This window comes from Idiotropiscis lumnitzeri, chromosome 13, assembly GCF_059441095.1.
Source record: "Idiotropiscis lumnitzeri isolate Australia: NSW breed Sydney's pygmy pipehorse chromosome 13, RoL_Ilum_1.0, whole genome shotgun sequence".
Classification (NCBI taxonomy): Eukaryota; Metazoa; Chordata; class Actinopteri; order Syngnathiformes; family Syngnathidae; genus Idiotropiscis; species Idiotropiscis lumnitzeri.
The window spans coordinates 3,122,677-3,136,548 of NC_142403.1; the positions used below are offsets into that span (position 1 = coordinate 3,122,677).

The 13,872-nt window shown below is 39.2% G+C and overlaps 1 protein-coding gene across 1 annotated transcript in view; it reads left to right on the forward strand.

The window, feature by feature from the left end:
• Nucleotides 1-3,816, forward strand: part of LOC148324046 (ephrin type-B receptor 1-like) — a 105,407-nt gene extending 101,591 nt beyond the window's left edge. The window contains exon 20 of the mRNA XM_088314038.1: nt 726-3,816. Coding sequence (XP_088170164.1) covers nt 726-837 — 112 coding nt within the window. The 3' untranslated portion in view covers nt 838-3,816. The remainder of the gene's footprint in view (nt 1-725) is intronic.
• The last annotated feature ends 10,056 nt before the right edge of the window (nt 3,817-13,872 follow it).

Sequence of the window (13,872 nt, forward strand, 5' to 3'; positions counted from 1 at the left end):
TATGTAACCTAAACAAAACTGGCAACCCCACTTCCAAATTGTACATGAATCCCTTGTCCCATTATGATTAAATATGTTTGCTTTGCTTATATACTCCTTATAATATTTATTCATTATATTATTATTATTATTTCATGATTGAAATTCTACCATTTACCTACAGTTGGTACACTCATCGCAGTACATTGTTTTGATAGATCTGATGCAGTGATTGCGCTTATCATGGCTGATGGGTGTTCAAATTTGGGTCAATTAGCAACGCTCTGGGAGCAAACAAAGCCAGGGCCTTGCTTTATTATTTGCTTCTTTCTGCTATATGTGCAATGTCACATGACCAAACCCAGAATACAGGTTAGCGGACTTCTTGCGCTGCTGTGATAACTAGTGTAACTAACTTCAGGTAGATGACATGATGGTTTGAACTTGAAATTGCCAAGATTTATTTTTTATGGCAGGTATCCTCGGACAAAGGTTAAATATTTATACATCATTTAATCACCGCCTTTCTTCCTAATTCATTAGGGATAGGCTCCAGCGCCCTGCATCTCTAAAGAGGATGAGCCGTATAGAAAATAGGTGGATTTATTTGCCAAAGCTTATGTAGGAAGGAGAAAAAAAATTAATAAGTGATCGTAGTTCAACAGTTGTTCTTTAATGTTGATCAAATATTTCTCACATTGACAATGTAACCTCTAATATGTGTGTTTTTTTCTGTGTTTTGTCAGAGACCTCCAAAGGATCGGAGTGTCTCTAGCCGGACACCAGAAGAAAATCCTTACAAGTGTTCAGTCAATGAGACACCACATTGATGACCAGTCTCCTACTGAATCTGTATGATCGCGTTTTCTTTTTTTTTTTTTTTACACACGGACCTCCCATCTGTTTCCTGAACAGTCACTGTTCGGACTGTGCTCTTCTATTTGGCTTCAGAGATCGCTTCAACTTAATGGAAGTGATTAAATGCACATTTGCAAGAGCCAATGCAAGGTCAGCAGCTCTTGGAGAGGTGAACAAATGACAATGTCTGCTCTTTACAAGACCTGATCTGCTCTGACCTGAATGGACTACAATCTAAGACGCCAATTTTCCATCCATCCATCCAGTCTTTACCAACTTGACAGTTTGATTTAAGGACAGTGTTGCTGATGCTCCACCTTTAGCAGCCATTGGAAGAACATGCTCTAAAGGGGAAACTATCTTAAAAGAAGAACGATGTGAACAAAAACTGTCCAAAAAGACCATTTAGTGGTTCTGGTGTAGAAATTTGACAAGTTCTTGTCATTGTCTCAGTGACAACTGCCACTACTTGTATACAAGCGAACCGATGCTTATGTGAGACTGCTACAATCTCCTCTTCATATTGAAGAATCTGTACATATTATGATATGGGGTCTTTATTTCCTTTCTGCTATTTTGTCTTATGACTGTGATTGTGGTTGGTGTTCTTCACAATTAGCTTCTTTCACTTTTTGATGAAACACATTTGCAGTCTGATGCAATAATAAACAGGTTTTACATTTTTCTCTGTACTTTCGGTAATCCAATGAGTAGATCACTTCTTCCGTGAAAAGAGTTTACAATGGGTGGCCTACATAGGTAATTAACTCCAAGTACTTAAAATGTGTGTTGTTCAAATCAGCACCCTCTCTGAAGCCCAAATTGGAAAACAGTAAGGTCAAATTCAAGACATGATAGGAAACAAGAACAGCGGCAACAGGCAGGCCACAGCATGCATGTGATATTCGAGGGTGAATGACTAAATAATTATGTTACGTTCCTCTTGTGCACAATCTGCAGTAGGTAGTAAACTTAAAAGATAATTATTTGGTTTAGCTGCAAAACCGACACATGACAGAAGGTCAATCATTCATTTCTCACCGAGCACATAAAAATTCACATGCTCAAATCGGATTTCTTTCATACTCGTTTTGAGGGCATTCGAAGAGCGATGATCATTTTGCACCAGGCAAGGGGAAGGCTTTTCATCAGGCTGATTTTCTACTCACGAGTCACCCGATGTGACATTGTTGATTGGTCAGTTTTTGTGAGAGCGATGATTAAAATGAGAAAATATATGTGGTGATTTGCCCCGGCTTCTAATTTTGGAAAGCGATCACTGACAGGCACACTTAAAAACGATGGGAAAACCCTGACCCTTTACATTCTAAAGTTTTGATCTTAACACATTTGTGTACTTTCAACTTCCACGAACATGGAAGGCCTTTTTTTTGTCCTGCTGACTGAACCTCAGAGCACAAAAGCTTTCAATGAACTCACATCACTTTTTGTAGAAATTAACTGTAAGATCTTTGCTGTAACAGAATCAAATATCTCAGGAAAATGGAGAATGAGTTTTTTTTTTTGTATGAAAAAATGATCCTAAATTGGTATGTAGCAGTATTGGGTAATAAAAAGTCAGTTTTAAGACGCTCTGATTTTATAAATCTACCTAAATATCACGAAAAAAAAGAAAAATACATATTTTGCTTACAAGGATAAAATAAAATGAGCAATTTTTCATCCCTTTGGGACTTTGATATTTACAATATTTTTATTTCTCAGTGTCTTGAAATAGCTGCAAACTACATTTTTGAATTACGCACATTTTGGATTTGTATTTTATGGATTGCTGCAACCAATATCTATATTTCAGCCTCTTGGCTAGTTGACCGCATATATTTAGAAATGTAGGAAAGGAAAATACGAAAGACTTGCAAGAATGATGGCAGAAAGAAATATGAGGTAGACTATTAATGAGCTCATTACAATAATTAATCCATTGCACTACATTTTTGCAAAAACAGGTTGATGTTGAGCATTTCAGGAAGCAAGATCCCACTCCAACAGAATTAGAGCTCAAGTGACTCATATTAGGAGTTATTACCTGAAATGTGAAGAAAAATGAGAATATTACACAGCAATTATTGTCCTTCACCACTTTTGTTTTTCTTACAATGCAATTGAATGTAAATTAAAAGGTGAGTCGCCATCAAACTTTGTCTAAACAGTGTTTGTATTGTCACGTTGTCAGGCGCAGTGCATATTGAGTTTCTGCTACACATCAAACTAGATGTATCAGTAAAATATTTTGTATGTGGCAGAACTCTGAAATGTGCAGCGTGAACCAAAACAATGTCATTCAATCGGGTATTCAATCCACAAGGGGAAGGGGCCATGGGGGCTTGTGGAGTGTATGAATGACCTCTGACCTCATGAGCGACAGACGCTCCAGGGTCTTCTTAATCTGTGATTCTTCAACCACCGGACGGTAATCCTTCATCTCAAATGGTCGTTTTTATGGTGAAATGCACTGAGGGCCGAATTCCATTTTTTGGACTGTTTTGTTTCACAGTGTTTTTAAAATTTTTTTTTAAAAATACCAGTATGATCAAACATGCTCTCTTGATGTGTTTGGCCTTCTCAATTATTTATTCCAACTTGGTATATGTTATTTCTTGTTAACTGTCAAACTATTAAAGATGCACTGACACTATTTGTTGGGTTCTAATTTAAAAGAAAAACAGATCAAGAGCTACAGTCTGTCTTCATGTTTACCTTCAATACTGTTTAATTGACTGATCATTCAAAGAATCTCCTGTAATTTACAATGATACTGTAATATAATGGGTTTATGCACACGCCTGTATATTATCAGAGTGTGTGTGTGCGTGTGTGTGTGTTGAGTGTATTCTACTTTATGTGTGATGTTCAGTGTACTTCAAATATGTTTTGTGAGTGCAGGATTGTAGATGTTTTGAAACCATACAGTTGTAATGCACTGCTGATCAATAAACAAAACAGATGATAAAGCTGCGATTTTTTTTGAGAAGCTGGGTCATGATTTCATTTATTAAATTTTTTGTGTAGCATGACAATTACTTAGAGTATGTTTCTCAAAATAAAGACATTTGGACTGAGAAGACTGCATGCCAATTGCTGATAAAATAACTATTGGGTTTGATTTTTCACAGGAACAAGAAACTAATATTAGTTGTTAATTCTGTACGATACATTTATTAGCTGCATAATAACCTAAAACTAATGATATTGAAGCATGTTTTGCATTACATAAATGCGGTGGTGGCGGTCAATGCCTTCAAAGCCTTCTCTGCGGTCCTAACATAATCAATAAATCATGGTCATATTCTTCACATTGATGTCATATATCCTAGTGTTCAATTTTTAGCTTAGAGTTTTTATCCAATCAGAATTTTCCTAGCTCGTGTTGCCGGGCGGATTTCACAATACCACTAGGACGCACTATTCGTCCGAGGCCTTCAGATACAATTGTGCGGGCATAGTTCTGTCAACGTCAATGAGCTTTCAGAGTTGCTAGACAGTTACGATAGCCCATCAGATCACCAGTTGGTAACAGTGAACCTTCTTGCTGGCCACTGAAGGTGATGAACTCCTCTTGTGATTGGATACTCACTCGTGAGGGGGCAGCGCTATGCGGGCTCAATATACCAGCAAGTCGTAACTGGCGACCGTTCGAAAATCTAAAATATAATTTTGTTTTTTCAACCACAATGGCCGAAGGAGGGAAAATTGTGGATTTAATTGCAGATACACTTTGTTGGAATTTATCTTTAAATCAATGTTAGAATTTAATTTTAAACTAATGTAAACTCAAATTAATAATCTGACTCCAATTTGTGACTTTACCCAACTCTCACTCATCCAACAATATGCGCGCTCGTTCTGCAATAGAAAGGTATCAGGAAGCCGGCATTTTCACACACGAGTGGATTTATTCCTAACACACAAATCTACAACTTGAGTTTGGGTCCCTCTCAATACAGCTCTCTTTTTCTTCGCTGTTCAGCATTAATTTATAGACACAATATGCAAATGACACAGAGACAAAGGCATCCTGGCATGATTCTATTGGCTATGTGTATGCTGCAGTTAACTTTAGCTTGCTTTCTTGGTCTTTCTTCAAGTGGTGGCTCCTCCTGCTTGTGGCTGAAGGGTCCAGTTTCTTGTCCACCCCATCCCCCTCGAAGTATCTGTCTCCGCCAGGCACTGACCTAAAACCTCCCAAACCTTCACATTCTTTCACTTTCTTTGTTCAGCTTCACCAGCCACACACTCAGCATTCCACAGAATAACAGTGACACAAGATGCAGGACATCGAATAAAACTAGCCAGGTTTAAATTCTTCCATTTTCAAGACGGGCCTGTTGTGACATATACTGATGTATCAGTTGCTATGCATGTCACGATCCGTGCCTCTTCGTTGCAGCAGAGTGGGCGTGGTCGACGGCGCGTTGCCCCGAGACGCGGCCGCGAGCGGGACGCGCTCATGCGACTCCCAGCTGCAACCCATCATCCCCTGATTGCTGACTATTTAAGCCCTCGACGCGCACACAGGCGCGTCGGATTATTGACCCCAACTTGCTCTCGCCTATGTGCCTTTTGCTATAGTCTTTGCCCAACTTTGCTCCGTGTGTTAATCGTGATTGTTTGTTGCTCTGCTTTGTTTTTTACAGCTACGTTTCGGCTCGCTTTATGTTTTCGATGATTGGACTTAACCTTACCCTTTGGAGGAAGGACATTCTCGTTTTCGGTTTTCTTGCGTTGCAAGCTCCTTTTGTTACTCGTTTTGGTTTTCCTGGGGGAAGATTGTTCACCCAGCGTTTTTCGTTCACGTCTCCCGACGTCTGTAAGTATAGACCCTCTATTAATATCGATAGCAACCTATTTTGCCTATCGCCTGTCCATTGTCTATTGCCGGTCACAAATATTGTTCCCACCTCATTTTCTCTTGTCCGCGATTTAAGAATCCACCCGCTGGAAAGCGGTCCTCACAATGCAGTTGCTATGGTCCTTTTATGCTCTGTTCCTTTATAATGTCATATAGGTTTGATGCTTTAGAGCAGGGGTGGGCAAACTTTTTGATTGGCGGGCCACAATGGGTTCTAAAATTTGACAGAGGGGCCGGACCAGGAGCAGATGGATGGTGTGTTTTCGTAACCTCACCTCATCGGATAAAAAAAAAAATACATTTAATTTAAAATGAAAGTGAACAAAACCATTACATCAATAGATGTGTGTTTGAAAAACCACAGTATTTAGAAAATGACATCAACAAGGTTTATTGATTTTAATTTTTTTTCAAGTTTGGCGGGCTGGATTAAAACGTTTAACGGGCCACATGTGGCCCCCGAGCTGTAGTTTGCTCACGCCTGCTTTAGAGTATTTAAGATCAAGTTACTCAGTGACACATCGTCAGTACGTCAAGCTTTCTTTGAGTGAGGATGTCAGCTTTCTTCCAAGTGTTCTGAATCTAGGCCTGCTTTTTGTTTCTTGGAATTTTTGTATATAAAGACTTTTACGTCGACACTTCCGTCTCCTGTCTGCTTCTGGGTCCGAATCCCGATCCTCACGTGGCAGGGCCTTTCAAGAGAAGCTTGGTTGTCCAACACATTATGTAAGTGCGTTTCTGTATATTATTTGTCCAGCCGTGGTGGTATTATGAGGGGGATTCATTCAAGTAGGACTAAGTAGGACTTCACTTAAGGCCTACGTGTGAAATGCCAGCCACTGCTTAAATCTTTTCGTACCTATTTAGTGGTACAGTTCACACCAACTGAAGTGATTGATCTATCCCATCTAACTAATTTGCATCATTCAGCGATATTTTAAGAAGATTGAATTAAAAGATAAAGATGTCCTTTCTTAGTCCCACAATGGGGAAAGTTCAAAAAAGAATCCTTCAAGCTGGATTTGAACCAACGACCTAAGGATTCCAGCATTAGCCCCTACAGTCTTCCACTCTACCAACTCCGCCAAGGATGGGGAATAATGGACTCTCTCGCGGGGGAAAGAAAGAGGAAAAAAGGGGGGAAAAGGGAAAGAGGAGGAGGAGGGGAGAGGACGAGGAAACTGAGGCGGTGGGAAACAACGGTATATATAAACTTGTATAGAGAAAGCAAAAACTTACAAAATATAAACAATTATAAAATAAGTATATACATAATAAAAAAGGGAAAGGTTAACAGTATATATAAAGTTGTATTGAGAAAGCAAAAACTTACAAAATATAAACAATTATAAAATAAATAAATCGTTGTTTTTATCGTTGTAAAGGAGTGGAAGAGTTTAAACCTGGCTAATTTTATTCGATGTCCTGCATCTTGTGTCACTGTTATTCTGTGGAATGCTGAGTGTGTGGCTGGTGAAGCTGAACAAAGAAAGTGAAAGAATGTGAAGGTTTGGGAGGTTTTAGGTTGGTGCCTGGCGCAGACAGACACCTCGAGCGGGAAGGGGTTGACAAGAAACTGGACCCTTCAACCACAAGCAGGAGGAGCCACCACTTGAAGAAAGACCAATAAGAGCAAGCTAAAGTTAACTGCAGGATACACATAGCCAATAGAATCATGCCAGGATGCCTTTGTCTTTGTGCCATTTGCATATTGTATAGGATGAATCATTACTGGGCAACTCGGAGGTAGAACACATTCGCTGGTGGCAAGAGAGGTGTAGAGTTGTATTGAGAGGGACCCGAGACCCAGGGGCCATGTAGAAAATCTGTATTGGGAATAAATCCACTTTGTGCGTGAAAATGCCGGCTTCCTGATACCTTTCTATTGCAGAACGAGCGCGCATATTGTTGGATGAGTGAGAGTTGGTTAAGGTCGCGAATTGGAGTCAGATTACTAATTTGAGTTTACATTGGTTTAAAATTAAATTCTAACATTGATATAAAGATAAATTCCAACAGTTGCAGTATTTTCTATCATTGCAGTGCTTTTACTGTTTCAGTACTTTTATCATTGCAGTATTTTCTGTCATTGCGGTATTTGTTTATCATTGCAGTACTTTTACCATTTACAGTACTTTTATCACCCCTCTGTACCATGGGCAGACATTAGGAGTGTTTCCTTACAATTGTATATGTTGTGGGATGTAGGTTACAGAAAGCACATAGCGACCCAGCTTCAAACGAGGGACCTTTCGCTTGTGAGGCAAACGTGATTACTACTACATTATGGAATTTAGGTGTCAGCCAGGAGAAAGGTGCAATGCATCTATAACAATTTACTTTAGCTTGGCAATTTTTTTTTAACAAAAATACTCTACTTTGCCCAAAATATTTTCTGGTCAAATGGGGATGTTTTAGCCATTTTTGTTTACGCACAAAAATACACTGCACATGATCAAATGAATGCTATTGCCACATTGAAGCACAGTGGTGGCCGTATCAAACTGTGGGACACTTTTTCTTCAGCTGGAAACGGGAACTTTGCCAAGGTGGAGGGAATTAATACCTGGAAATTTTGGCGCACAACTTTCAGGCTGCTTCCAAAAAGATAAGGAGGAATTGACCTTTAGTGACATTCTCATTTACACAACAGTTTGCAACTTCATTTATGTGCGCACTTTTCATCAACAATTTAACTCAATGTGCTTCACACAATTAAAAATACTAAATTCAAAATAATTTGCAAAGCAACTGGTTAAAAATAATTAAAAGCAACATAAAGAAATAAAGCTTTAAGGGATTATGCCGCCAGGATCGTCTATTTTTCAATAACAAGCTAAATTTATTTATCCTTTTTTCTGTGTCTTCGTGGGAGTCACGGGAGGGACTGGTCACAATTTGTCCATTCAAAATCTTTGTAAATACATCGCTAATAATTTCCAAATAACAGGACAAACCAGCCCCAAAATGTATGTGGACATGTAAATAGTTTTTAACCTGGATTTAAAATCATTTACACTTAGGACTGACTTCATGTCTGTTGACAGTTAATTCTATATGGGTGTAGCATAACAGCTCAATGCTACTTCACCATGTTTACTTTGTACTCGAGGTGGGCTCCACTAATTCATGCAAGAGTCCCCTGGGCTACATCCAATGAGCATTTATTTAATATATTCAGGATCCAATATATTCAGTGATTTGTAGAACAGTAGAAAAATGTAAAAATCTATTTTACAGCTATTTGATAGCGAGTGTAAAGCCTTTAGGACAAAAGTAATATGTTCGGTCTCTTTGTTCTGGTCAGAACGTGAGCTGCAGCATTATGAATGAGCTGCATCTGTTTGATGCTCTTTCAGGAGAACCTAAACTGTGGCTGGTGGAAGTTTGGTCCTGGTAGAAATCTGTCAAACCATCCCCACCCGCCCTTCAGACCTTCTAGCAATTTATTTATTTTTTTGTATATGTTTAAAGATATTTAAAAAAAAAAAAAAAAAAAAAAGCTCACAAGTAGCCATTCTGTTCCAAAATAATTCCTGTTCCTGAGTTTGTGCTGCAGCTGTAACATGTGTGTTTATGAGGGCAGGCATGGGTGGGGTCAGTCTTTCAGTAACATGCGCATATGGAGCGCATTCGAAAATTTACTCAGAACGTGCGCTGTTCCCTGCGACCTTTCCAAAACTCAGAGTGTTGCTCAAATTTGTGTCCAGCTATTTAGAACGCACCAAAAATGGCGCTAGGAACAAAGACCTCTGACTGGGGACATGGTTGCGCCAGTGCTGGCTGCGTTTGGAAATTTATAAGAGCTTAGCGAGGCTACATTAAGAAATTAATGAGCGCTGAGCGCACGCTTCCTCTTCGAACACACCCACTATCAGAGTCGTGCATGGGCGCCGCAGTGACTTCTCAAACGCGCCTGGCTTGAATAAAAAAAAAAATAAAAATTTTTCTTTCTTTCTTGCTTTCATCCTAAAAAGGCAAACAGTGTTGAAAAGCATATTTCAAACTATAAACAAAGTAGTAGTTCATAGTAGTTCAAGTCGCAGTCAAATTGAGTCACTTAGGTACAAAGTCCCAAGTCACGTCAAGTCATTCCCAAGTCCTAAAAAGAGCAACTCGAGTCAAGTGAGTCCCCTGTCATGGATAGATGGATAGATAAAAAATAAAATCAATATAAAGGGTCAAATTCATTCTGAAAAGTAACGAAAGTGACTGTATTTACACTAGAAGACAGGATTATTCTTTAGTAGTGTTTAGTTGGGTGACTGTTTTTAACTCACACTTTCGGATGAATTAGAATTAGAATTAGAAATCCCTTTATTGTCATTGTACTCAAGTGTGCAACGAGATTAGATAGCTCCCCTCTCCAGTGCAATACAACAATAATACAGACAATATATAAATTAGATAAATAAATAAGAGAGTGCAATGGAATTTAGTACTGAATAGGGTATATAAAACTGGCAAAGTACACAAATTGTGAAGATAATTTCACAAATGATTGCCATAGCAGTGTTTCTCCTAAATGTTCCATGCTCAAAATGCATCGGTGCACTCATTTCGAATCATGGCAGGATAAATTGAGTCATGTTGAAAATCCCCTAAATGAAGACAACCATTACCTCAATGCTTAGGAATTCTGCTGCAATATATTATCCGCATCTCTGGGCCGCATTAACTCACATGAAGCAGATAACAATAACAGCTGAGGAATCGCGGCCATAAATATGTGTTTGTTGTGTCGTTGTCACACCGCCATAAACTTCATCCCCAGCAGAGAAGAAAATCTGATTACTATGATGTGTGGTCTGAAACAGAAAAAAAATACTGTCCATAAATGTTTCTTTTCAATCAGAAAATACCTCGTCTTTATATTTGTATTGTTAAAATGTTGACGTTGACCAGACTGCATATTATTCTCAATACTTAGCAACAAACATTTTTTTTATATGCGATGAAAAAAATGTGATTAGTTTAGGAGTGTTAATCTATAGCAATCTGTTTTCCACCGTTGACCGTTTCATACAAATCCATAACATTTGCGGACCAGTGTTTGTGGCACTTCTTGCTTATGCTTAACAGCTCTGGCTACTAGCCAATAGGAGCCACTAACGCTGGAGGCTTGTCGTGTCATACAATGACACCATAATTAATTAGCTGTTTGTTAGCATCCTAAATTAGTGGCTGAATATTATTCCAGGATGCAGTGTGTTGATGTTGGAGGCAACTATGGGATGTTGATTAAAACTGCAATAAAGCAAGCCGAGAGGTCGAAAACTGAAGTCAAGGTCAAGGTAGTTGACTTCAAAGTAAAAGTTTACTCAGGTTATTGGCATCAACACTCAATTTATTAATTCTCAAGCTTTATTTTGAAGTTAGCAATTGTGGAGGCGGCGCATTCGTTGAGTACGTTTGTGGCTTTCTTGACATATCTGTCTGAAATGACAGCGTCAGGACAAGAGACAAAAAAATATCCTTTCTTGTTAATTTGAGCACTCGTTTCACCTGAAATTGCCTAAATGCTCTCATATGCAATTTGCGTGATCCATGTGGGGTTTCAACTTCTTCTGTTGTTATTATGATTGCGGATTAATCATGTTGACTTAATGTGTTCGTGTACAGTTTTACTTCACCAGCCATTCCGCGGAATCTTATCCAGCCCAAACCATGTTGCACCACTAGTTACGTGATGAATGTAACAGAGAGAAGCTTTTGACTTTTCAAAATATGTTATTTTTTAGCCTGAAATAATAAATAAACCAGAAGTACTGCAAGTTTTTTTCTTTCATCAGCGGCCCAGTGGTTAGGGCCCATTATTTTAGAATATCTGGCCCAAACACTGTATCCAAAAGTTCCCCTCTGTCAAATTCTAGATTCCTTTTTTTAGATATTCTGACCACCTCAGAGCATTGATTTTCATTGAAAATCTTTTAATTAAATAATTACATACATACAATTATAAGACCACTGTACTTTGCATCATTTATCTTTTTAAAAAAACATTTTGCTTGTTTATTGTTTCTAAAAGAAATCTTTAGCATCTGTGTTTGCTTTTGGTTCCGTATTTAGTATCGTTTTTTTCTTGCGCTTTGTGTCTCATCATGCTCATTGTGTCAACCTGTGTTCATCTACCAAAGTCTCAGTGTTAACCAATCAGCTCCTTCCAACCCTCCGTGTCTTGTCCAGGTGCTCTTCATTGTCTTGTTAATTTGTTTGTATTTAGTTCCCTGTTTACTTTCAGCTCTTGTCGGTGCATTGTCCCTGTCAGATTGACCAGGTTGTCAATGTCGGTTATCTCCCCATGCCATGTCTTGCAACTTTTGTGGGGGGGTTTTTCATCAAGTTAAGTCAAGCCAAGTTAAGTTGTCCTTGTCGTTTGTTTTTTTACCTCAAATCCTGTTAATTTGGAGATGAGGGTTTTTTGGGGGTTTTTTGCTGCGCATACTGCCTTTTTGGTTTTTCAAATTAAATACCATTTAAGTTACTTCTTTTGGGTCCTCCTACACTACAACCCAAACCTGACAATCATGAGTCTACAACCAACTTTACATTTCCCCAAACTCCCTTCCTCTACGCAAAAGCTCACATTTTGTGACTTCTCTTGTTGTTCCCCAAACCATATGCACACATAAGCGGGTTGTTGGGGTGATGATGACATGTATATATTATACATATAGTGTACTTTTTTTGTGTCCTTAGTTTACTCTGATGACTTGTACTGAATGGAATCAGCCAGGGATGGAGTAAGGACAGTAGCTGCTAATAGCGACCTGTGTGAGTATGTCCCGATGAACATGAAACAGTACTTGGACTTAATGCTTTTATCAATGGCCCGGAAGTGTCGCTCCAATTTCCTTTCTTCTGCCAAACAACAGGCGCCAAGTAAGGAGCGACCAGCGTGACACTCTGGTCAGCGGGTAATCTCAGCCCCCTTCCACCACCAACCAGCAGCCTCTGCGCCTGTGTTCAAATTTACACCTCCTTCATTCCGCAGGGCATAGCCCAGTGCGGGGGAAACACACCAACCGTGAGCATGTGGCCCACGTCCCCTTGCCTCTCTGCCACCGCTAAATAAATCTTTCTCTCACTCTGTATGGGAATATTTGGCTTACTTGGTCCCCGAATCGCTCTTATACAACATTTCTTATACAACATTATTAGGTTTAGAAAAGATGGAGCAAAATGCAAACTTCTATTAATCAAGTGATAAATTTCACAAAAGATGATAAACAGGTGGGAGTCTACGCATTTTTGTTTAGTTAATGCCATGAGAGCTACCGACAGTCCCTTACCCGGTCGCTCATGATAAAAAGTATTATTGGCCATCTCTGGTTTAAACCATGTGAAGAGCTAATAATATTCCAAACTTGGACCCTCCAAATGCATCATGTTCAGGTCATTTGTGTTCACATCTAATGGATGAACGTGTGTTTGTGTGTGTTCATGTCATTGCAGTCCCTCCCTAAAGGTCTCATTTAGGGGTGTCAAACATACAGCCAGAGGGATCAGATCAGTCCCGCAAATGGGTTTATAAGTATAAAAATAAGTGTAGTCCAACTGAATAAGCAGCTGCCCCAAATTCGCTAAATGGCCCATGTTAGCTGTAAACAACTAAGATAAAACCCTACTTCATTGCTCTTTCACAATAACCTTGAATCTTTGAATGGAAAATTTCAGTGAAGTTGTCAACTTGTAAACCTTTCGTTCAATGTGTTTATCTTGATATCTAACAGATGAGCAATAAAAACCATGCAAACACTGTATTTTCCGGGCCATAGGGCGCTCTTTAAAGTCCCTAATCTTCCCCAAAACAAACAAAGCGCCTTGTAAAGCGACGCGCCCATTATATGGACTAAGACTAAGCATCACTCCCGACCATCAACCCTTTTACTCATTGGGCTGTTTGGAGTGCATGTTAGCACACCCTGCTGGACAAAGTCTGAATCATCTATGCTTCTGATTGACCGTGACTTATACATTATGTGACTATGGTGTTTGGGTGATGGTGTAGGAGAAAGCTGGACAAAAGGGCAGCTGTCCACAATGTTGGAGTCTGTCTTATCATTTATATTATTGCAAGCAAGAAACGTCCCAGGTTTAGACAACAGACTGCAAAAAGCCCAAAGCACAACAGCACATCTCTCTAAACAGCCATGCACATCTCT